The sequence below is a fragment of the Macaca mulatta genome, chromosome 7 (assembly GCF_049350105.2).
Source record: "Macaca mulatta isolate MMU2019108-1 chromosome 7, T2T-MMU8v2.0, whole genome shotgun sequence".
NCBI lineage: Eukaryota > Metazoa > Chordata > Mammalia > Primates > Cercopithecidae > Macaca > Macaca mulatta.
Genome location: NC_133412.1, coordinates 56057994 through 56083115, shown reverse-complemented (window position 1 = coordinate 56083115; position 25122 = coordinate 56057994). Strand labels below are relative to the sequence as shown.

Here is a 25122-nt window from a genome sequence, read left to right as displayed (position 1 = left end):
GTGACTGAGTGTGGCAGAAAGGGCAGTACGTCCAGCCACTGCAGATGGATAAATGACCATGAGTCCAGATAATGGATTCTGATACAACCATTCAAATAATGCTTATGAGTACTTGATAACATAGGGAAAAGCTTAAGATACAGTGTTTTAGAAAAAAGGAAAGGTGAAAAAAATAGATGGAAAGCATGACTTCAATCTTGCATACAGATGCTTCCACTTTATCCTTTTTGTTTGTTGTTTGTTTGTTTGATTGTTTTTGAGACAGGGTCTCACTCTGTCGACCAGGCTGGAATACAGTGGCATCATGATCTCAGCTCACTGCGGCCTCTATTTCCTGGGCTCAAGCAATGCTCCCACCCCAGCCTTCTAAGTACCTGGGACTACAGGTATGTGCCACCATGCCCAGCTAACTTTTTGTATTATTAGTAGAGATGGGGTTTTGCCATGTTGCCCAGTCTTGTCTCAAACTCCTGAGCTCAAGTGATCTGCCTGCTTCAGCCTCCTAAAGTGCTGGGATTATAGACATGAGCCACTACCTCTACTTTCTACTTTCTTGTTGAAGTAGACTGTATTACTGATTCCCCACCCGCACCCTCTTTTTGGATATCTGGCCCCTCCTCGAGTCTCTGGAAAGGGCAGCACTACAAATCCAGGGACAACTAGGGAACTCCCACCCTCACTGCTAGGCAGATCAGATTCTCTCTCCTGCTCATTGGAAATGACACAGAGAGTTTTCAATAGATTTTTTGCAGAGGAAAATCTGTATGGAAAGGTCCAGTAACACTGGGACCAGGGGTACTGCCAGGGCAAGCCAAAGACTCAGAGGCTGGAGGAGCCTGGAGCACATGCCGAATGTTCATCCACAGAGCAAAGCACAAGCATGGAGCAGAAGTCCAGAGTGAAGGCATGTAGGAGAGGAAAATCACCTCCCAACCCAGGCCTTCCATGGTGTGGTCATATTTTGAGTTTTGTGCTTAGATGTCTGTGAGGTAGCCTGTCGTATTCTTAATGCAAATCCCACTTAAGCCAGCCTAGAATAGGTGAAGATAAATGTAATGACTTGACTTGGCTGGAGTGCAGTGGCGTGATCACGGCTCACTGTAGCCTCAACGTCCTGGGCTCAGGTGATTCACTTCTGCCTCCCGAGTAGCTGGGACTACAGGTGTCAGCCAACCGGCCCAGTTAATTATTTGTATTTTTCTCATAAAAATATTTTTCAGAAGAAATCTATATACATTGAATATCACTGACTGCTTTTTCTTTGTCTTCTGTGAATGTGTAGGTGTTTGAGTCTCTTGTATTTCTTCTTTTACACAGGATATGGGCAGTTTGAAAACTATTTCATTATCTTCATCATCATCATTCATTTCAGCCACTTCAGATTTTCATTTCTTTAAAAATGTTGATGTACAAACCAATGTGGGGCCCTAGATATCCACAGGATTGTCAGAAGTGCCTGAAACTTTTTTCTTCTTCTTACATAAAACCTGGGCTTTTGTAGACATCTGACAATTCATTTTTGAAATACTTTCCATTTTCTGTAAAATCAAAGAAGGAAAATCATACTCAATTCCTTTTTAAGCTAGTTTTTTTCTGAGTAATCTTTCTTTCTTTTTAAATCACTCCTCCATCCGTAGCTTTTGTGTAAGTGCCGATTCTGATTATACATTTCACTGATGGATATGATGGCTGCTTAAATGGAATATTCCAGTGTTGAAAGAGTTCTTTCTGTACTTTTTCAGGTGACATAAAATGACTCTCCAAGAGTCTTTCACCAAACAGGTAGTTGTTCATTGTTTCAGCAACTATCTCGGCAAAATCCTGAGACTCAAACTCCACAAATGCATAGCCTTTGCTATTTCCCGGCCTTTTATTTCTGGACAGTCTGAACCTTGTAACAGTGCCTTGCAACTGGGAGAAATAGGAAAGGATCTGGGTTTCCTTCAGTAGGTTAGGTAGGTGGCACACATAGACTACTCCAGAAGAAAGTTGTTCTTGTTTTTGTGTTTTGTTTTGTTTCTGAGATGGAGTTTCACTCCTGTTGCCCAGGCTGGAGTGCGATGGCATGATCTCGACTCACCGCAACCTCTACCTCCTGGATTCAAGCGATTCTCCTGCCTTAGCCTCCTGAGTAGCTGAGATTACAGGCATGCACCACCACACCTGGCTAATTTTTGTATTTTTTGTAGAGACAGGGTTTCTCCCTGTTGGTCAGGCTGGTCTAGGACTCCTGGACCCAAGTGATCTGTCTGCCTTGGACTCCCAAAGTCCTGGGATTATAGGCATGAGTCACTGCACCCAGTCCAGTCTTGACTTTGAAATATATGTTGTAAATCCAGTCAGCAGTGAACTCTGGGGGAACACCAAAGATGAGAAAAATGAGAGAAGAGATACCTCCAATTAAAGGAGTTCAGACCAGATGCTTGAACTTATGTGTTAAAAAGTCACTGCAGGTTGGACACAGTGGCTGATGCCTGTAGACAGAGCACTTTGGGAGGCTGAAGTGGGTGAACCACTTGAGCCTAGAAGTTTGAGACCACCCTGGGCAACATGACAAAACCCATCTGTACACAAAATAAAATACATTAGCCAGACGCGGTGGCGCCTGTGGTCCCAGCTACTTGGGAGGCTAAGGTGGGAGGTGGAGGCTGCAGTGAGCCGAGATCCACCACTCCACTGAAGCCTGCATGACAGACTGACACCCTGTCTTAAAAAAAGAAAAAAATCACTGTTTTGTGGTTTTCTGGGTGAAAGAAAAAAAGGGGGTTGAGACAGTATGTATTACTAATTCAAAATCATAACCAGATGCTTAAAGTAAATCATTGTATCTATTGTTTCAAAAACCAACCTCAGGATTATTAAAAGTTAGTTTTATTGGATTTTTCTTTAAGCTGGGCTGGTTCACTCAGGTCTGTCACTTCCAAGCCCAGGTTTTCCTACTTTTTAACCCTATTTGGAAGGAAAACTGCAGCTAAGATTATGATCCATCCTGAGATGAAAAGTTTCACACATATACACCACACATACCCCCCACCACAGTATGATGACACAGTGACCCAACCTTAGGCTAATGGTACCACTGCCAGCAAATGCATTGTTTTCTTTATTCTAATTTTTTTTCTTTATTTCTTCTAACAGCAGCAAATGCATTTAACCATTTATTGAGATTCTCAACAGCTACCATTTGGTTTGCAGAGCAAATTGTTTACAAAGTAACTTTTTTCCATTTTTGATATTTTAATGAAAATTATGTTCTTCAGTTTTAAAGCTCTGTCCCTCTCCCAAAGAAAGACTAATAACTAACTACCAAGTAATGATTTTTTAGGAAAAGAACAAAAGCAAAAACAGCTTTTGAACACTTCTGGAACATGGGTAAGCTTTCAAAGTCAAGACCTTCTGGGCCCAGTGGAGGGCTAGGCTGCCTTGGGACACCATCAGCACTTCCCCATCCACAACATCCTCAACAGCAGGGAGCCATGCGCGGACCCCGGGGGGCTTCCTGTTCCACAAGCTCCCCTCTCTTTTTCCTCTTCTCCCTTGCTGCTGGGCCTCCCCTCCAAATCTGCCTAATGAAGAGCAGCAGGGTCTTTAATACTGTTCGGATTTGTCAGTGGAGACAGGGTACTCTAGAAAGCTGAGAGATTCCCTGGTCCAATCTAGGGGAGGAAAAAATACTCAAGTGTAGCATAGACGGTTTCACTTGTCCACTGAGACACATGCTCATACTTATTAGATGGATGTATCAGATGCTTCAAAAGTCCTGATGTGTAGTAGTAGAACAAAACTTGTTTGTGAAAAAAGAAGTTGCAAAATTATAAAAATGTCTGCAGCAGTTCAGGCTCCTGAGGACAAAGCTGGTTCTGCTAAGTAGTTATTTTGACATGCACAGCAGCTTTCCCTAGAAGTCCTGTGTTCCAGGGGTTTCATTTAGACCACAGGAAGTTGAAATCGAAGTTTAAAAGGTTCTCTGCTGACAAAATGTGCTATATCCATTGATGGACTTCTACTGAGTAATGAAAGGAACAAACTACCAAAACCTGTCATATGTCATGGACCAACCTCAAAAACATTAGGTAAGTAAAAAAACCAGACAGGAGAACACATATTGTATAATTCCATTGATTTGAAATGTCCAGAAAAGGCAAGTTGATGGAGACCGAAAGGGTCTGATTTACCTCAAGAGGTAGGGATTCAAGCTCTCTAGAGTACATGTGATACATACATGAGAAAAAATAAGGAAAGAAATTTAAATGTAAATAAATGAAAATAATACTTCTCCCTGATTATAAAGAAAATCATGTTCTTTTTGTAATAATTTGGAAGACAAAATACGAAGAAAAGTCTTTAATGTTGCCACTCAAAACATTCTGATTTGTTGTTTTTTATACTTCTTTATGCATTTGAACATTTTAATAAGTAGAATCATAATATATAGTCTTTTGTCACTATGTTTTGGGCATATTTCTATGGCAGTAAATATATCCTTGGCATCATCCTTTTTAAAAGCTTGATGTATATTAAGTTAATCATTGCCACCCCAGAAGTAAATTTTCTTTTATATATATTTTATTGGATGCAAGCAAGCATTTTTGGGCAGAATTCATAGAAGTAGAATTTCTGGAGGAAAATAACATAAAACACTTTTAAGATTTTTCAAAGAAATTTTCAAATTATCCTTCACAAAAATTAGTTCAGAGTTTATACTCCCAAAGTGGCAGAGCTACAGTGTCCCCCTTCCATTTGTCCACTTTACTGGTATTTAAGGAGAAAACCTCATTGTTTTCATTACATTTCTTTGGTTTCTAGTGCTTTTGAACTTTTTTCTTTTTAGATGGAGTCTTGCTCTATCGCCCCGGCTGGAATGCAACAGTGCAATCTCGGCTCACTGCAACCTCTGTCTCCTGGGTTCAAGCCATTCTCCTGCCTCAGCTTCCCAAGCAGCTGGGATTACAGGTGCCTTCCACTATACCTGGCTAATTTTTGTATTTTTTAGTAGAGATGGGGTTTCAACATGTTGGTCAGGCCGGCCTCGAACTCCTGACCTCAGGTGTTCCACCCGCCCTGGCCTCCTAAAATGCTGGGATTACAGGCATGAGCCATGGCACCCAGCCTTGAATCTTTTTTATATGCTTATTGGTCAATTTTTTTCTTATGGGAAGTGTCTGTTTCTCCATTGCCTATTTTCTGGCCAACCTCCAAAGTCACATTTCACTTAAATTTTATCCTGCCGATTGAAAGCATTTTAACATAAACAGAAGCAGGACAGACTGTAGTTATGTAGATCTTGCTCTGTCACCCAGACTGGAGTGCAGTGGCATGATCATAGCTACCACAGCCTTGTACTGCTGAGCTGAAGCAATTTTCCTACGTCATCCTCCCAAGTAGCTAGGGCTACAGGTGTGTGCCACGATGCCCAGCTAATTCTTAAAAATTTTTGTAGAGATGTGAATTCACTGTGCTGCCCAGGCTGGTCTTGAACTCCTGACATAAAGTGATCCTCCCACCTTGGTTTCCCAATGTGCTGGGATTAAAGGCGTGAACTACTGCTCCCGGCCGAGAGCTCATTTTGTTTGCTAGTGGAGTTCTTGGTATCTTTTTATGTTTGAGGCTTCGGTGCTAGTGCTGAAGTATTACACTCACCATCTGAGGTTTGCAGGACTTTTGTTTTTAATATTGAACAGATGGAACTGTGTAGTTCTGTATCTTTGCAGGCATACAAAATGTGCCTACCATGATTCTGCTTTATATCTATTGAAAGCAAGAAGTAATACAGTCAAACTTTGCCGGGCTTACAGGCTTTGAAAGAATGGAGTATTTTGATTTAATTCTATTAACTTGGAAGTGTGAAGGTGAAAAGAATTCAAAACTTACATTTCTGGTTGAATGCAATTTGAAAATACAGCCAATCATTCCCCTTTTCTTCTGTAGTAAATTTGGACATTCCAATCTACTTGGTGTTTTATTGTAGAACTGCTAGTGTGCCTGAGACTTACATTGTGAAGATAAGTTTTTAAAACTTGAGAGGTAAGAGGGTGTAAACGGTATTGTATGAGATCAGGCTGGATGAGAACTGACACTTGTAAATATACTTTGTAGACTGAATCTCTGATTGCCACTTGTTTTCTTATTAACTCATAAAAATAAAACTCATCGGATCGAGGGTGGGAGTAGGAAGGAGACTTATGTGTTTTAATTGTGTGTCATGGTTTCATATCAAGACAGAACATATGGTATCTCTGGCTTTGGACCTAGAGAAGGAAACACATTTTTCTACCTACTGTATGTCAGAGGTTCTTGAACACCTGAAGGGATTACTGCAGCACAGATCGCTGAGCCCTACTCCAGAGTTTCTGATTCACCAGGTCCAGGGTGGGGCCTGAGAATTTGCACTTATAAAAAGTTCTCAGGTTCTGCTGGTGCTGCTAGTCCAGAGACTACATTTTTGAGAACCACTCTTGTCTACTAACTGTAAATTGTAGAACTCTAGGAAAGAGCTTAGTTTGGTGTGGGAAAAGAAGCTCACATGTTACGGAGAAAATCGTGAAAGAATCAACCCTTGATCTCAGCCTAGTGTGGAATTCAGGTAACAAGGAATACACAGTGACATAACACATTTCTTGGTTTTCATGATTGCAAGACACAGCCAAGTATCAAGTGAGAAATTCAGTTTCATTTGCAAGGCTTAGAGAGGTCAGGTGATTCTAGAAAAATAGACCTTGTGTATACTTTAAACCAGAAAGAGCTTTGAGTGCTGATTAAGTTGAAAGCTTTGTGTTTTTATTTACTTGTGACTATTTTATTTTATTTGTTTATTTTTTTGAGATGGAGTCTCACTCTGTCACCCAGGCTGGAGTGCAGTGGCCTGAGCTTGGCTCACTGCAACTTCCACCTCCCGGGTTCAAGTTATTCTCCTGCCTCAGCCTCCTGAGTAGCTGGGATTACAGGTACCCACCACCACACCTGGCTAGCTTTTGTATTTTTAGTAGAGACGGGGGTTCACTATGTTGGCCAGGCTGGTCTTGAACTCCTGACCTAAGGTGATCCACCCGCCTAGGCCTCCCAAAATGTTGGGATTACAGGTGTGAGCCACCGCACCCAGCCCAAAAACTTTGTGTTTTTAAAGATATTAGACATGTTTCTTGTTTTTCAAAAAAATCTTAATAATGTAGGAGAATAAAAGAAATGTTTTTCCAAAAAAGAGAAATCATTGTGATTATTTTACCTTTTTGGAATGTTGGATAATATAGTCCACTTCATTAATCATCAAACATGCTATGGATTTTCCATTTTTATAGGATCTATCTCAATTGAGGTAATACTGGTAATTCTTGTACTCCATCTGAAGATGAAAAATGTAGGCCAAAATTATAGACCATGCATAGAAGCTGGATAATGAAGAGAGCTCTGGAGGAACATGTGGACACACACACACACTGACACACATATATTTAGAGTATAAACATATATTTTTTAAAGTTTATTTTGAACGTTTTAAAGCAAAAACCAGCCCCCCCCCAGAGTAGGCAGGCCCCACCCCTCTCCCCAAGTGGGCGGGGACAGCAGTTGCATGGGCAGCTTTCCTTGTGATGCCACAGGTTCTACTGGACACACTGCTCCCTGGCCACGCCTCCTTTCCCTTTTATCTTTCTCATTGACCAATGGGCTTGGAGTATTAAGGCCACGCCCCCATTCTGCATTCTAGTGGGGCCCTGGTTACGCCTCCTCTGGCTCAGTCACACAGCCGCCTGGTAGGTGACTGGAGGTGTTCGCTGATGTGGCCCCAACCCTGCCTCCCTCCCCACCCCATGATGTTAGAAGAGACTCGACAGAGTCAATTGGCAGCAGCCAAGAAAAGGGTAAGATACAACAGGTCATGGTCCCCCAACCTAGCCAGAGATCCCCTCCGATGACAAGACCACTGCCAGAGTACACACCACTCCTGAGGTACCCCTAACCCTGGCAACTCTGGGCTCCCCCCACCAAAGTCTCATCAGTCAGCCCTGCCCCCTCAGCAAGCAGCCCAGCCTCTGCCCTTGCCCGTCACCCCATGGTGACTTTTGGCAGGTGACTCGAGGGGCTCCCTGCTCCATACTCGCCCCTCACATCCTGCTGCCCCAAGCCCAACCTCCCTGGGTTCTTTGGGCTCAGCTGTCCGAGGACCTGGGTCCCCCGATCGCAGCTGCAAACCATCGCCAGTCATCCCTAGGTGACTTTGGGCTGGTGAGTCCTGGGGATTCTTGCTGCAGATTGTACTCTCCCCAGCTGCTGACCCAAGCCTGACCACCCTGGGCTCTTTGGACTGGCATCTAAAAGGACCTGGGCACCAGCCCTATGTTCCACTCCCCCATCATGGATCAGCAACGTCAGCCATTGCACTGATGTGGTTCCCCCCACCCCAAGGAGGAGTGGAATGTAGTGATGTCACAGTCCCCCTAGGAACTGTCATTACTGCTGCAAGACTGGCCTATGATCTTACAACCCAGTCCCCTAAGCATTCTCGCCCCATTTCTAGTTCCTCTGGCCACAGCACAAATTTCCAGCTGGGAGGGGAATGGGGACTATGGGACTTAGGAGCAACAGGTTTCAGGTTGCCTTACTCCCTTTGCATAGACATTGACTTTGTGAAAAGCCTACACTTCCCCTGTGAGATCAAACGTTGACAGTATCTGTGGGTGGCAATGGGAGAATGGGTTTGATTTGGTTTTCTCCCAGCCTTCTACTCTCCAGAGAGACTTTAACGTATTTTTCTCAGTTCTGCACCTCATATTCTAGTTCTCCACAGTTCTGGGACCAGACTGTCCTTCAGTCAGTGGTCTCTGAAGTGAGATTTGCTTATCTTCTGTGGAATAGATCTTGGGAAACTGAACTTGACAGCTTGAATCTTCCTCATATCATCTCAACTTGGGGTACTTTGAGTGCCACAGGATAAATGTGGGAGATCTTTCTGAAGCATCAGTTTCCCTTGATTCTCTTGAGAGAGAAAAAACGTTAATGTACTTAGGGATGACAGTCACATACTTTTCTAAGAGTATACCAGACTTCTCTCTGAAATGAGACTTGGGTTGTCCTCTTTCTGATAAATTCCCAGATTTAACAAAAAAGCTGCCTTCTCCCATGAGGACACATGGATATAAAAGTTTGGGAGGTCCTGGTGCACTTCTTCACACTTACAGACGTGTGAGGATGTGTGACTCCAAACCACACAGTGTGCAGTTGCTGCCTACTTAATGTTTAGTTTTCTGCCGCTGGCTCTGATTTTGGTCTCTGGCAGCTGCTGATTCCTGGCAAAACCCCAGAGCTTGGAGTCAGAAGACTGAGTTTAAGTCCCATTATTGCCCACTCCCTTTTTTTTTAGCCATAATATCCATCCCTCTCAATCAGTAAGTGATTGTGAAAACACCTTGTACAGTTGTTGTGGCATTAAATCAGATGATGTATAAGAGTATTTTGAAAAACTGTAAAGGGTGATGTGGTTGTAGGGGCTGGTAGTTCTCATGGGTATTACTGCTCTTCTTTCCCACAGCTAAAAGAATATCAGCAGAGGAACAGCCCTGCTGTTCCAGCAGGAGCAAAGACAAAAAAGAAGAAAACTGTCAGTAGCCCTGAGACAACCACTTCTGGTGGTTGCCACTCACCTGGGGATGTGAGTCTTGGCTGGCCAGGCTCCTGGGGACACGGGGCCCAAGGGGGCTGTAGAGGGTAATTGTTAAGATTGCTGGGTACTGGTTAAGAATTCTGGGTTTGAATCCTGCCTCTCCATTGGCTAGGGATCTGACTTATGGCAAGTTGCTTGAGTTCTTTGGGCCTCTCTTTTCACATCTGTAAAATAGAGGTAGTGGTGTTTGATTTGCATTTCTGAAGTTTAAATGATATTCCATATTGTTGTTGTTTTTATGTTAATCCCTAGTACATGTCCTGCTGTGAACACCCAGGATACCCAGGAAATGGTCATTGCTTTTTGATTTTCCTGATCCCTAGTCTCAAGGGGGAGCTGGGCCAATGAGTACAGCCACTTGCTGTCAAGCTGTCCCTTTAGGAGTCACAGAAGGGGGCTCAGGGTGTGGTGAGGAGAGCCCCAGGCACTAGGAGTAAGAGAAGATCTAACTTGCCACCAGCTTGCTGAGTGACCACAGAAAAATCACTTCTTACCCTGGGCCTCAGTTTTCTCCATTGTAAGATGACACTGGATAAGATCGGTGTCTTTCATACTTGTTTTTTAGCTGGAGCCCCTTTAGTTCAAGTGAGCCCTTACTCAGGAGTCTGGTTTTTTAAGAGAGGTGGAGGTCTGGAGCTCTACTAGATGCATCATCCATGTCCTGGGCCTGAGGAGAGGGGTCCAGTGAGCATATTAAGAGCTGCGTTGGTCAGGTGACTCCATCCTGTGACTGCATCACTCAGGGAACATTTCCATCTATTTTTTCCTGCCCCTGGCAAGGCAGCAGGTGGCCATTTGGAAGAATGGCACAGGCCATGGTTTCAATCTCCTCTGCTCTTCCTCAGCGTTTCGTTTTACTCAAGCCACATCTTCCTCCTACCCTGACTTTTTTGTTTCTCTCTAAGCCACTTCTGTCTTTCTCCCCCTGCCCTTGTTTTTCCCTTGTCCCCTCCTATAGGGGACATTCTGAAGGTGCTGGTGTCCAACCTTAACCATTCCAGTGGGTAGCGCTCCCCCATTGCACAAGTGGAAGGTGAAGCAGTGCTGCGACCCCTCTCTGGCTTGCTCTCTCCAGCTGTTCATGCCCCTCATGCCCCTGAGGCTTCTCTGGTTTGGGAGATACTTTGCCTCTGCCTTGTTTTATGTTGCTGCCATTAACCTTCATCCTGTTTATGTCTGCTTCTTCACCTGCTTGATTGATTGGGTTTTTTTCCTTCCCCGCATCTTTTATCATCTTGGAAATGGTGAGACTTTAAAGTTTAAAAGTAACTTGGAAATAAAGTACAGAGCAGGCATGTGTGATTTGGGGATTTTTTTTTTTTTTTTTTTTTTTTTTTGAGACAGAGTCTCACTGTGTCACCCAGACTGGAGTGCAGTGGTGCGATCGCAGCTCACTACAACATCTGCCTCCCAGGTTCAAGTGATTCTCTTGCCTTAGCCTCCTTAGTAACCAGGATTACAGGCACCTGTCACTATGCCCAGCTAATCTTTGTATTTTTATTAGAGACGTGATTTAACCATGTCGGCCATGCTGGTCTTGAACTCCTGACCTTCAATGATCCACTCGCCTCAGCCTCCCAAAGTGCTGGGACTACATACGTCAGCCACTGTGCCTGGCCCCTTTGCTGTTTTTATACTTTCTCTATATCCATAACTGTTTCCCTGTGTTTCTTTTTTTTTTTTTTAATTTCTCTTTTTTATTACTCCTGCATCATCCGCTACCCTGAAGGACCTGGAGGTAAGAGGCCCTGAGCCAAGGTGCAGTGATCCTGTAGGCCAGCCCTCCAACCTCCTCTCACAGTGGGGGCTGGGTGCCCCTCTGCCAGCTGAGACAGCCCACACACACCCCAGCCCTAATGATTGTTCTCTCTACCTCTTCCCACAATCCTCCTCCAACTCCTCCTCTCTGCATGTGCCTCAGAGTCGGAACCAAGAACTGGAAGTAGCCCCGGACTCAAGGTCCGCAACAATCAATCAACTCTATGAAAACATAGAATCACTGGTAAGAATTCAGTGGGGTCCTGTGATTCCACGCTGCCAATCCTGGGCTTTACTTTCCCCTTGGGGCTCTGAAGAAAGGGGCTGGGTCCCCTGGTGCCAAGGGCAAATGGGGAGCTGGAGCACCCAGGCCTCACCTGGAGGGACCCCAGAGTAAGGAGCATGCAGCATGGCTCTTCTGTCACTGCCCTCTTTGCCGACTCTCTCTTCTCCAGACACCCCTGCTCGGGTCCTTGCCACACATGCCCTGGGGTTGTCACCTCTCAGGGAAGCGCTAGCCTGACGGTTTGTCAGGGGTCCTGTATTTCTGCCGTGACTCAGTCCCTAATTTGCTCTTTGAGTCTGGACAAGCCACCTCTCCTCCTTGCGTTGGTGTTTCCGAAGGAGGTAGAGCATCAACGGTCTCGGTTAGCTCTGAGAGTCTGAGATTTAAAGGCTCCTAGAATGGAAACCTGAGGGCCAAGGGCTCCTGTCTGTCCTTTTCCATTCTATATCTGCTGTGAAGAATTGTACCTGGCTTGTACGTGCTCAGTAAATGTTTGTTGAATGAACGCACCTTTCTCAATCACAAGCTGGCAGAAGGGTGGGCCTTACTCAGACTCCGTCTCTAGAGGTTTATGTTACTGTCCTTTGGAGAGAATCCAGATTCAGACTTTGAGTTCTGTGGCTGTGGGCAAAAACCAACAAAGACCCAAATCCTCTGTCCTTGCGAGCTTGAGGAGAGTTGACCAGTTCATGTTGCCATTGGGTCTGATAACGTTGTCTTTAAAATTCATTCCTGGCATCTGCCTACCACTTCCTGGTCTGGGGAATAGAGTTGAGGGGGCCCCCCCTCAGTCACCTGAATTTGACTCTCCCCACAGAAACAACAGAAGAAACAAGTGGAACATCAGCTGGAAGAAGTAACGTGATTTCTTTGTTTGCTCACAACATGACTGCTGGGTTTGGGGGGCACTCAGATGTAGAGGCGCCAGTCTAGTCTCACCCACTGCCAGCCTGGGGAAGAAGGCTCACCCCTCAGATTCCACCACATCCCCACAGGGTCCCTGATAATCTGGTCCCATGGGTGGGCCTGTGCTGGGGCCCTTGTGGCATTCTGGGGGCATGTCTCTTGCTGTGCCATCTCTGCCTCCCCCGGGTAAGAGCTCTGTCTTCCTCTTCCTACAGGAAAAGAAAGCAAACAATGACATACACAAAGCACAGACGGAGCAGTTAGAGGTGAGTGGAGGGTGGGGAGTTTTCTCCTGTCCTCCGGAGAATGTTTCTTTCCGTCTCTTTCAGCACTTGCTTGGCTTTTCTCCCAAACATTCCATTTCAGACAATCAACATCCTCACGCTGGAAAAGGCAGACTTGAAGACCACCCTTTACCATACTAAACGTGCCGCCGGACACTTCGAAGGTGGGAATCTGGGCACCCCATCATCCTTCAACCTGGCACTTTGACAGGTCTTCAGGGGGAGTCCTTTGGGTCCCATCTCCACCTCTGTCATTACAGAAGAGTCCAAGGATCTGGCCGGCCGCCTGCAATACTCTTTACAGCGTACTCAAGAATTGGAGCGGGCTCTCTCTGCTTTGTCTACACAGCAGCAGGAAGAGGACTGGGTGAGTCCAACCAACTGCCCCATCCCCTGGCAGCCTGGCTTCCCAGATGGAGGAGAGAGTGTAAAGGTCCCTTCTGCAGGATGCAGTGTCCTGCCCAGAAGGCAGCATGCTCATTTCTAGCTGCTATTGTGTGTGGTTGTTAGAGACAGTCTGGGGCTGAGTCAGCTGCTGTGGGTGAGTTGAGGGGCACTGTGGGGAGTGAGCACTGCACACACAGCTTGAAGGCCAAGTGCCTGCCCTGCCCTTACCTGGCTGTGGCCTTGGCCAAATCCTAGGTGGGATATTGGGTACTTGTACTGTGAAGGTACAGAAGAGTACCTTTAGTACGTTACCATTTCTGTAGAGAGAGGAAAGGTGTGCATGTGTGTGTGTCTGTGTCTGTGTGTGTGTACATACTATGATGATATACATGAAACATGTCTGCAAGGGTTCGCAGAAAACTCAGGAGAGGGTAACAGGGTGGCTGGGAGACCCTTCCATGGTGTACCTTCTGAGTTTTGAACTATGCGAATGTATCATCCTTTCAAAAAGTGAACAAAAGATTAATTTCCCCTTCCTTTCTGTGCCCCCATGCCCAGCAAGGAAAATGGGCTTAGAGAATCGGATAGACCTGGGTGTTCAAATCCCAGCTCTGTCTCAGTGATCTTGGGCAAGCACTTAACCTCGAACACTCCGTGTTTTTCATCTACACAATAGAGGTTATCCTAGTAACTGTCTCATATGGTGGTTGTGAGGATGACATGGGATTGCTAGTATGGAACCTGGTGAAGCACTCCATAAAGGTTCAAACAGTGGTATTAATAACAGTAATAACAACAGCAATGTTATCTGATCTCTCTGGGCCTCTGTTAGCCAGCTGTAAGTTCGATCTCTTTCCCTGTCCCTTCCAAATTTACCGAATTCTTTTAAAAACCAGGTCACGGGCTGGGAAATGCCTTGATCTTTACTGACCGAGTTGTATATTGAGCCTAGCCCTAGCCCTCTTAAGGGGCACTGCCCGGGCTCCTCACATCAAAACTTCTCACTCTTCACCATCCAGTCCTCGAGCCGCAGTGAAGCCGTCCTCCAGCGGCAGTTACAGCAGACCAGAAAGGAGCGGGCGCTGCTGAACGCACACGTGACACAAGTGAGGCTTTGCAGAGGGAGGGATGTGGAGGGAAGATGGTCCCAGCTGACCAGGAGCAGGTGAGGACCAGTGACAGCCCTTCCTCACTTCTGTGCCCATTCTTGCAGGTGACAGAGTCACTTAAACAAGTCCAGCTGGAGAGAGATGAATATGCTCAACATATAAAAGGAGAGAGGGCCCGGTGGCAGGAGAGGATGCGGAAAATGTCAATGGAGGTGAGATGTGACCCTTCAGCCCCACGTTAGATGGGTCACTGGATCTTTCTGGGCATCTGTAAAATGGGACTAGTACAGCCAGAGGTGGTCATGGGTCTGGGTTTGTGGAGGTGGGGGCCGAGAGGGAGATGGTAGCTTGTCCAGCCACCAGCCCCTCTCTCCAGGGCCCTTTCCCCCTGTGCTTTGGGCAGGCTCGCACATTGAAGGAGGAGAAGAAACGTGACATACATCGGATACAGGAGCTGGAGAGGAGCTTGTCCGAACTCAAACACCAGATGGGTAAGATGGGGCTGGTGTGACCTGAGAGCAGGACTGGCATCAGAGGGCTGTGGGGTGGCTTAGAATGTCCCAGGGAGGTGTGTGGATGGAAGGGCTTTGAGGCAGAAGGAAAGAGGTCTGTGCCAGCAGCTGGCAAGTCTTGTCATCTCCATGAGCCTCAGGGTCCCCGTCAGCTAAGAGAGAGGAGTGCCTGTTGTCAGCCACCCACAGTGCTCTCTATCTGACATGGCTGGGAAATTGGCTTCCATCGGGTGCGAGGAATCATTAGCAGTGAGGCCAAGTTTGGGAAGCCTGAGAGGAGCTGCATCAAAAGGAGGGCTTTTTCTTTGAGGGGGGGGTGGTGGGTGGGGAATCTAGAGGCCCTTATTGTCTGCTTCATTTCTCAGCTGAGCCCCTGTCCCCGGCGGACCCAGCAGAGACCTCTGAGGTGGAACAGCTACAAGATGAGGCCAAACACCTGAGGAAGGAGGTGGAAAGTCTGGAGGGAAAGCTCCAATTCCAGTTGAAAAACAATCAGGCCTTGAGTCTCCTGAGCAAGGAACAGAAGGAGAGGCTCCAGAAGCAGGAGGAGAGGCTCCGAGAGCAGCAGGAGAGGCTCCAAAAGCAGGAGGAGAAGATCCAAGACCAGGAGGAGAGGCTCCAAGAGCAGGAAGAGTGGAGGTTGCGGGAGGAGGAGAGACTATGTGAGCAAAAGGAGAGGCTTCGAGAGAAGCAGAAGAGGCTGGGGGAGCAGGGTGAGAGACTGCGAAAGCAGGAGGACAGGCTACGAAAGCAGAAGGAGAGGCTGCAAAAGGAGGAGGAGAGATTACAAAAGCAGGAGGAGAGACTGTGGGAGAAGGAGGAGAGGCTACGAAAACAGGAGGAGAGGCTGCAAAAGCAGGAGGAGAGGCTCCTGCTCTCCCAGAACCACAAGTTCGACAAGCAGCTGGCTGAGCCACAATGTGACTTGGAGGATCTGGTGGGTTGCCCCACCTGGGCAGCCTGCCCTCATCCCTAGCCCTCCAGGCCTTTGTTTCCCCACCTGTAAAATGAGGCAGTGTAGCCCTCACATGACATGGTACTTCTAAAGGCATCTGTGAGCCAGAGCTCATCAGGCCCTTCTCTGATGGTTGTAGGGGAGAGGGGATGATTTTTCTAACCTACCTCCACCCTTTCCGGTGACATGGGAGGCAGACACCAAGTTCTGGGGTCTCCAGCTGCAGTGGCTGGCCACTGATTGCTTCTCTCTGTCCAGAACAAGGAGAACAAGAGCGCACTGCAGTTGGAACAGCAAGTAAAGGAGCTGCAGGAGAAGCTGAGCGAGGTGAATGAGATGGTAACCTCTGCCCCATCCAAGAAGGGCTGGGAGGCAGGCACCAGCCTCTGGGGAGGGGAGGTGCCAGGCCAAAGGCAGCTCCAGCTGGGGTCAGGTGACCCTAGCACCCTCCAGGGCCTCTCCATGACTGTTTCTTTCTTCCTGCCCTCTGACTTTAAGAATGGGTAGCCCCGGATATTCCCAGGTCTGGACATCATCTTCCCAGCTGGAGGCATGGATTCCCCCAATCATAGGGGTGGAGACAGTGGTATAAGAGGGTCCTTATGCCAGGCACAGTGGCTCCTGCCTGTAATCCCAGCACTTTGGGAGGCTGAGGCAGGTGAATCACTTGAAGTCAGGAGTTTGAGACCAGCTTGGCCAACATGGCGAAATCTCATCTATTCTAAAATTATAACAACAACAAAAAATTAGCTCAGGATGGCGGTACATGCCTGTAATCCCAGCTACTCAGGAGGCTGAGGCATGAGAATCTCTTGAGCCTGGGAGGTGGAGGTTACAGTGAGCTGAGATTGCACCACTGCACTCCAGTATGGGCCACATGGTGACACTCTGTCTGAAAACAAAACAAAAAAGCCTCCTTAGATTCAAACTGGATTCTGGCCTCGGTTCCACTGGTCACCATTCAACTACTTTTCATCTCTAAGTCTCTGTTTCCGTAACTTCAAAAGGAAGTTAGCATTTTTCTTATGGAGGTGCCTGGGATTAAATGAGAGAACACATGGAAAGCATTAGGCATGGAGCACACTTAGCAGATGGTGATTGGCTCCCTCAGCTTTTCCACCAGTCTGTGGCCTACAGTTTAAATGGTGGGAAGAAGGACAGGAGATTTGAGGCTGGGGAAGGAGGCATGGGGTTCTAGGCAAGGGGGGAAGTCTCTTAGGCCTGGAGCAAGGGGCCAGGGCAGGTGACAGAGCCCCACCGTGCCCTCGCTACCCTATTAATGGGCCCAGAATCTGGAAGCCAACCACATGCCCTCATGCCCAGGGTCTTCCTGCAGATACAGCTGAAGAGTCAAGAGTCTCAGAGTCTGCAGCAGCAGCAGTGAGACTAGTACCAGGGTCACCTGCAGCAGTACGTGGTCACCTATTAGCAGCTGACCTCTGAGAAGCAGGCGCCGCACAGGCAGTTACTGCTGCAGACCGAGCTCGTGGACCAGCTGCAGCAGCAGGAAGCTCAGGGCAAAGCGGTGGCTGAGATGGCCTGCCAAAAGTTGCAGGAGACCCAAGAGAGGGAGTCGCTGAGGACAGGGCCCCGAGGGGGACGACCTGGCAACCTCTGTGCCTTCTCACTCTGTTTTCCATTCCCTTAGGAGCACCTAGAAGCTGCCAGCCAGCAGAACCAACAGCTAGAGGCCCAGCTGAGTCTCATGGCTCTCCCTGGACAAGGTACAGGAGACCACTCAGAGGAAGAGGAGAGGGCCCCAGGAGGAAGGGGGGACTGTTAGCAGCATAGGATTGAGGGGTTGGAAGAGACCTTTAGAACAGCTGGTTGTTAAGCCAACCGGGTGTCTGCACTAAGTTCGGCATCAATATGATGACCTCCCGGGAGCAGGGGGCCACCAGGTTGCCTAAGGATGAGTGAACTGGCCCAGATCAGAAAGGGAGCAGGTCAGAACTCCCGCACCAACCGCTAGTGTGACTGTGCCTGGGCAATATAGAAGATCTTGGATCTTATAGGAAAACTAAAGAACAGCTCATTCCCCTCTGGGGAGGGGCTGGCTCAGGGTTACACAGTGAGGGTGGCGACAGAGGTGGGCCCACAGTACTTCCCTTGTTGGGTTTTCTGAGGACCCCTCTGGCCACCTCCCCACAGGAGATGGAGGAGGACATCTGGACAGTGAGGAGGAGGGGGTGCCTCGGCCTATGCCGAGTGTCCCAGAGGACCTGGAGAGCCAGGAGGCCACGGTGAGTCTGACTTTCCCTGTCCCCACTTTGCCACCTTCCTCCGTGGTCCCTCCCAGACCCCCTCATGCTCTTGCTTTCCCCGCCTTCTGATTTCTCTGGACCTTCACCCCTTCCGGGAGCCAGTGGTCAGACACCACTTCACCTGTGACCAACAGGTGCACTCTCTGAGACCCCAAGGGAAGGGGCTGTGCTCCACCTCCCTGCCCCATTTGTTCTGTGTATGCCCCTACAAGGATACTCAGCTCTTGCCTTCAAGTGGCTTTTTGAACTCCGCTGGAGCCAGTGCCCAGGAGGAGCAGGCACGGCTATGTGGGCAGCGGAAGGTGTGAAGGCTGTGCTGCCTGCACCTGGCTCACCTGGTGGCCTCGGCCTGGAAGGAGCCAGAGGCAGAGGCCCCAGCCCTAGGGAATGGGGGTGAGTTTGTGTGTGGGGAGAGCTACCGGGCCCTGTAGGAGGCCATGGAGAAGGTGAAGGTGAGTGAGTCCTGGCATGGGCCAAGAAAAGTGGGGGTGGGGCAGGACAGGTCACTCCTGTGATGTGACCCTATTATTTTGGCTCCAGAGTGGCTTTATGGACCTCCCGAGGGAGAAGGTGGACGGGAAGCAGCAGGTGGAGAATCTAGAGCTTGGATTCTTCCAGCTCTCTGGAGCGACAGATGGCATGAGTAAGCAGGAGGCCAGGGCACGGGCACGGGGAGCTGCAGGGCCTTCAGAGGGGCCCCAGTGTGTGAGCCGTGTCCTCTCACAGGAGAGCACATCACAGTATATGAGAGCCAGGGGGCAGAGCCAAACACGCGGCACCAGGAGGAGGAAGCCAGCAGGCTGGCCCAGAACGAGGAGGAGATGAAGGTAGAGGGTGTGCAACATCTCTGCGGGGTTGGGGTGAGGGTGGGTGCTGGCGCCGGCTCAGGCGTGGTAACTGAGCACCCCTCCCTTCAGGTGAAGCTGCTGGAGCTGCAAGATATGGTGTTGCCGGTTGTGGGTGACCACGAGGGGCATGACAAATTCCTCCCTGCTGCCCAGAACGCTGTTAATGAGCCCGCTTCAGGGGCCCCAGCCCCCCAGGAGCAGGGTGGTGAGTAGAGCCCTCAGGCGGGGTGGGCAGGCTGGAGCAGGGGAGGCTCGCAGTGTACTCAGAGCCCCGCCTCCCTCTCTCCGAAGATTTTCACCACAGCATGAAGCCTGCAGTGGGACAGGCCAGGGAGGGTTCTCCCCGTGACAACCCCACTGCACAGAAGATCTTGCAGCTGCTTCCTGTAACGCAGGACACCCAGGAGCACCCAGGCTTGGCCACCAAACCCTGCGTGCCATTCTTTTACCGGGCAGCCGAGAACAGAGAGATAAACATCATCATCATCTGAGAGCTGGTCAAGAAATTTAAAATCAACAACAAAAAGTTATGGGGTTAATCCCCTACACAATTCATCTACTTCATTGGCATGTTAGAACCCCTCATGTTTATTTATGTTTCTAATTTACAGTTTAAATTTCTTTCTGAAAAGTTAAGGGAGAGGGATCTTTCCCTGATGTTCACTCTGGCATCCTTTAGCATTTTTGTTTTTAATTGATAATTGTAGGTCATTAGCTCGCATATCGAGTTTGCCCTTACATGGTGGGAGTTCAAACACACAAAGACCCACTATTTGCACAAAACTATTCTTACTGGTTTGGAATAGGCTGCCCTGCTTTTTAAATGTTATTGCAGCATGTATATTCATTAAAGAATTCAGATAAAATCTGCTTATGTTCTGTTATTATGTTTGATCGAATCCTAATCACAGTGAGCTCTTCATTAGCTCAATATGTGGTTTGCCCTCAAGTGCGCACTGTTTCTTACTTTGTAATATGCCACTGTGAGTACTGACATTTAGAGTTGTTTAAAGGCTGAGAACTGGAAACAGTCTTTCCCCTATTTTCTGTGTATTGGGGATGGGAGTGGTAACATTTTGGGGAGCTTTTTAAATCTCACAGAAGAGGAAAGTGGCCTGCTCTGGCAGGTGTGTGCAGGATAGAGTGTGATTCATTTGTTCTGGTGCCAGGAATGAGCGCGGTTCTATGGTAGTTCCCTTAGGATTTGTATGTGCTCTGGGCTCATGAAGATATCGCAGCATGAGCTGCAGCAGTTGGACTCTTTCTCAATGACCTAAAAAGGGATTCTTTCTGAGGAATGAAAGGCTCCCATCATTGACTGTGGATGCGGAAAACCTTTTCTAGCTTAGAGCATTTATATCTACAATACATTTTAAAGTCAGAGTTCATGTTACCTGTTTTAATGACCATGTTCACGTTACCTGTTTTAATCACCATGTTCATGTTACCTGTTTTAATCACCTGTCTCCACGGCCAGCAATCCCCAAAGTTCAGGACCCATGATGCCCTCCCAGGAAACTGACTGCAATGCAGATTCTTGGGCTCCACTTCAGAAATTCAGTAGGGCTTGGTGGGGAAACATTAGAAGGTTAGAGTTCATCAGAAATATAGAATTTTAAAGTGTGAGTTCAACTGAATAAATTTGAATTTCTGTAGGAAGTAAAGAATCAAAATACCTATTTAAAGATTGCAATATATGGTCATTATTTTTAAAGTATCTGATTAAACATGATAAGTTTTCCAGAAATGAAAAAAATCAGTTCTAAAACCAAAGCTGATATTTAGAAAATGTGAAAATGTAACTCAGCCCTATCCATAATATAGTTTCTCTAAAACTTTATCTTACAGTCACTTTAAAATAATATAGTTATTGAAAAATGTAACTGCTGCGTTAATGTTTTGAAATAAGTTAAAACATTTTAAAATATGAATACTGTAGTTTAAAACAAAGAACCTGGGGGGAGGAAAAGTAGAGAAAGAGATGCCAATTTCAGTCTGAACCTTTATTTGCCAAGTTTTCTTAGAATGACTTCTATCACTTTATGAATTCCTGACTGTATAATGGAAATACTGCAAGACTGTTGTCTAAAGTGCCATTATTGACTGCTACTGTGATGCTACTGTAATGTAATAAATTAGGAAATTGTTGCAAAGTGCTGTTTTTGCCTTAAAATGTTGTGTGTCTTGAAAACTATAGTATTAAAGATATTGAGACTGTGCAAATCCTGGGCACACTTGGCATGAGATCATCATTTTTTATTTTTACAAATTTGTAACTATGCAAGTGTGTTTATTAAAAGAACACAAACTAAAAAGAAGTTATGGGAATTTAAAACAGTTGTGGGATGAAAAAGTTATGGGATAAAAAATGCTGTGTAAAAGTTGTGGCAAAAGAAGGGAAAAAAAGTAGGAAAATGTTTTATGAAAAGTTTTTAAAAAAGTTATGAAGAGGAAGTTATGGGATTTTATTTTTTTTAAGTTATGGGATAAAAATAAAAGCAGGCCCCTATCAGCATAAGCCTGGAGAAGTGAGGCTGGAGTCTCCGCCCCCACCATGTACCAACCACCCCTTCCCAGTCACCCCTTTACCATTAGGGGAGCAAGACAAGACCCCATCTAATGGAGGGAGACAAACAGACCCTTTGCCACCTTGACCAGGGCTGAGTCCTTAAATTTCTGGACGGTGATGTTTGTTATTGAAGAGCCAGAGGCTGGTGGAGTTGGTTTGTTTGGAGGAGGCCTGATGGCCTCCCCACTCTCACCAAAGCAACTTTTCCCTCAGGGGGCTCCCGTCCTCTTATTCAGAGAGGCAGCTGAGGCAGGACAGTGGGGCTAAGTGTAGAGCAGGTGAGGGCACGGGCTGCTGGGGTGACCCCCCTTCCCCAGTGTACATATAGTATCTGTGTAACATTTTGTATATTCCAGGTGGTAGGGCCACCCCCTGTATTGTAACTAGTGGAGGCTGGAGCTGGCATATGAGGAGGAGGTTCTAAATGTTATTTACAGCTGGGAAACTTATTTATCTATAGTATAGGACAGAGGAAGGAGGTGAGGATGGGGTTCTGGTTGCCTTGGTGATGCGACTCCTGTGTATTTTGCTTTTCATTTTGGAATAAATGGATTTAGTCATACTACTCAGCCTGGTGGGTTCCTGTTTCTCTCACTGGGTCCTGGAGTTTGTGCCACTGAACGAGGAGCCCAGAGTGTCTGAGCATGTCCAGCTGGGCTGTTGGGGACCTTCCAGGCCTGTTACCTGTATGCTGCCTGGTGACAGCTGGTGGATTTCATGTGGACTGCTATAGCACAGTACAGCCCTGACAGCCAACAGGCTCAGAAGCCTGATCTACCGGTGGCCGGGAAGGCAGGGGTAGTGTATGAGTATTTATAGCTATTTATAGAACAGGGCAGGGGCATGCCACAGAGGGGGCACAAGTTTTCAGGAACGGTCACACCTGGATGTGTCAGCTCAGCACTACAACAGACTAAGCCACAGATGAAGGGGGCTGGCTTTGGGGCTGAGGAGCCACTGTCAAGTCACAGGACACCTGCCCCGCAGGCTTGGAAAGGGAGGCCTCCGAGAAGAGGAGGATCTGTTTAGAAGTCAAAGTGTGGCTGGGGCTCTCAGGATGGGATGGACTTGCCTGACCCAATCAGCTGGCAGTCAGAGAGAAGCAGAGAGAAAACAGGAGAGAGAAAAGCAAGCAGAGAGCTGGTGAGGCAAGCGCAGAGCACTGGTGCGCCACAGGAGCTGTGGGAGGGCCAGGGAGGGGAGGGCACAGGTGCGGGTGTGGCAAAGGTTCCTAGAAAAGAGGGGCCAGAAGGGAAAGGGGAGGAAGATGGAGGGAGGAGCCAGAGCTTCACAGGTAGTGCCTGGGGCTGTGGCAGCCCTCCCCAGCCCACATACGCTGGCCTCACCCATGGCACACAGGCAGTGCACCCACAGTTCAGACCAATGCTCAGCCCCCTTGGGCTTCTCTCTTCTCTGGTCACCCTGTCTTCCAACCCACTGGCCAGGGCCACCTCTTGCTTGGGGAGCCCCACCCAACTGCCACCTGGCCTGATAAGGAACACTGCTTGAACCAAAATGGTGAAGCTATAAGGGATGGATGGCTGGAGTGTGTGCCAGAGGCCCCTTTGAGTGGTCAGAAAGACCAGGGTCCTCTGAAGGGAGCCTGGGGAAGGCAGGGAGGGCAGGTAGCTGGATGCCACTGGCCATAGACTTGTAAGTCTTAAGAGGGGAGCCCCAGCTGGTTGCTGGGTGGGAATGCTACAGGTTTCGTAGGTGAGGCTGGGCCCTTCCTGCTGGGAAAAGCAGAAGAGGGAGAGTCCATGGCAGGAGAGGCAGGTGTGTTCACTAGGCGGAGGTCAGCTGGGCCAGCAGGCACTGTGATCCCCTTGGCTGAATAGCACAGGAGACCCCTAGAAGCAACAGGCCAAGTTGTGTGAGCCTGCTGGCCTGTGGTAATGCTTCAGCGGGGGCCAGGGACCCTGCCTTCGGTCACATGCTAGCAGCTATGATGGTACCCGGGAGGATGGGAAGGGGGCTGTGTGTCCCCGCCTGGCCTGTGAGGTGTGTTGTGGGATGACCATGTGTATGGGACTTTAAGGTTTTATCCTAGATCACCACTGGATTGCCAACAGATAGAGGAGGTGGGACCCTGACTATCACCGCTGCTCTGCAGTGGATTCGGCTCTCGGCACTCCCAGGCTGGGAGCTGGATGCCCTGCCCTGGCAGCATGACTCAGACTGCATGACAGGTATGGTGTGCCCAGGATGACGTTCCTAGACCTCTGGCCTCCTCAGAGTCCAGCCCCACACAATGCCCTCCAAGCTCCCAGCCCCTACACCATAAACCATGGGCTCTATGCCCTCTCTGATGGCTCCAGAGAGCACCCATGTCTGCCAGCTTGGGCATGGAGCCTGTTCCAAGAGCCCCCAGGCTCAGCCATGGAGGCCATGGGCAGTGGTGCTGAGTCCCATGGCTCACAGGGAAGGGAGGTGAGAGAGCCACAGCACGAGGACAGAAAGAGGAAAGAGCAAATCTGCAGCTCCAGAAAGGAGGGGCAGGGAGCCTGGATCTGAGGTCCCAGGTGTGCCCCTGTGTGGAGCTGGTGCAGTGGGGCGGTAACACCATTCATGCAGCAGGCGGCGAGGCATGTACCTACCATGGCTGATGCTCCTCAGGAGCCACTGATAGTGGCTGAAAGACAGCATCAAATCAACATGGCAGCTCACATGCATGGGTGGGGCAGGCCTGGGGTTGGGGGACACACACACGCACATGCCGGGGTGTGCACACACATGCTATGAGGCCCCACTGCCGGCATGCACACACTAACACACATGCCCACAACACGCATACGCCTCCTTCCCTGCCACCTCCCAGTGCCCAGTACCCTCACTGGCTGGCACGTGCAGCACAGATCTGGGGCATGCAGCCACTCGGCACACTGAAGCACACACATGGGCAGAGTCACAACACAGAAGCTCACCCACACACAGAGGCATTTGCACCAGCTCCCTGCACACTCATGCTGGCATGCTCAGAGGACCATCCATGCTGCTCATGGAGACAGCGCTTGCTCGCTAATGTTCAGCTGCCATTTCTCCACCTAAGAGCCTTCCATGGCTCCCTACTGCCTACAGCATTGAGCCCCAACAAGTCATACTCTTCGGACTTTGAAGTTCTCCACCCTATGCTCCGCCGTCCCCACAGAGCTCTTTCTCATTCTGTCTCTGTTCCTTGCTTTGGCCAGTGGGTGTCCTCAGTGAGTCCCACACTAAACCTCTGCCCACACTGCAGCTCTTTACCCAGACACCCTCCAATTCCTCATCACATAAGCCTATCTCAGTCATGCCCCGGACTGCATTGAAGCCAGGCTGCCTTGAAGAAGCTCTCTCCCAGACTGCCCTTTTCCCCAAGGCAGGGTCATGACTTGCCAAATGTTTTGCTTGCGTTAGTAAGACTAGAGTTGGAGCAGACATCAAACCTTACATCCCATATGTCACACCTCACCACAGACCTGGGTGCCAAATACCCTGAAGAGTCTGAACTCACGTTGGTAGTTAGCAAAGTGCTCCTACAGCCGCATCTGCAGTTAACACAGTATCCCTATGACCACTGTCTCCCTTGATCCCCACAGACACCCTGGGAGAA

The 25122-nt window shown here is 48.3% G+C and overlaps 1 protein-coding gene and 1 pseudogene across 1 annotated transcript; one reads left to right on the top strand and one right to left on the bottom strand.

Annotated features, from left to right (window-relative positions):
- Nucleotides 1–883: 883 nt before the first annotated feature.
- Nucleotides 884–5174, bottom strand: LOC100423559 (MKI67 FHA domain-interacting nucleolar phosphoprotein-like; annotated as a pseudogene).
- LOC716687 (golgin subfamily A member 6C) lies at nucleotides 1976–22098 on the top strand. The gene is made up of 19 exons (XM_077940048.1): nucleotides 1976–7856; nucleotides 9524–9643; nucleotides 11577–11657; nucleotides 12517–12555; nucleotides 12821–12871; nucleotides 12972–13053; nucleotides 13150–13256; nucleotides 14296–14382; nucleotides 14490–14597; nucleotides 14789–14876; nucleotides 15263–15449; nucleotides 15513–15834; nucleotides 16111–16179; nucleotides 17501–17576; nucleotides 18004–18095; nucleotides 18657–18759; nucleotides 18843–18943; nucleotides 19034–19169; nucleotides 19223–22098. The coding sequence occupies exons 1-19, from the start codon at nucleotides 7773–7775 to the stop codon at nucleotides 19453–19455; spliced, it is 2166 nt and encodes a 721-aa protein (XP_077796174.1). The 5' UTR covers nucleotides 1976–7772; the 3' UTR covers nucleotides 19456–22098.
- Nucleotides 22099–25122: the final 3024 nt, after the last annotated feature.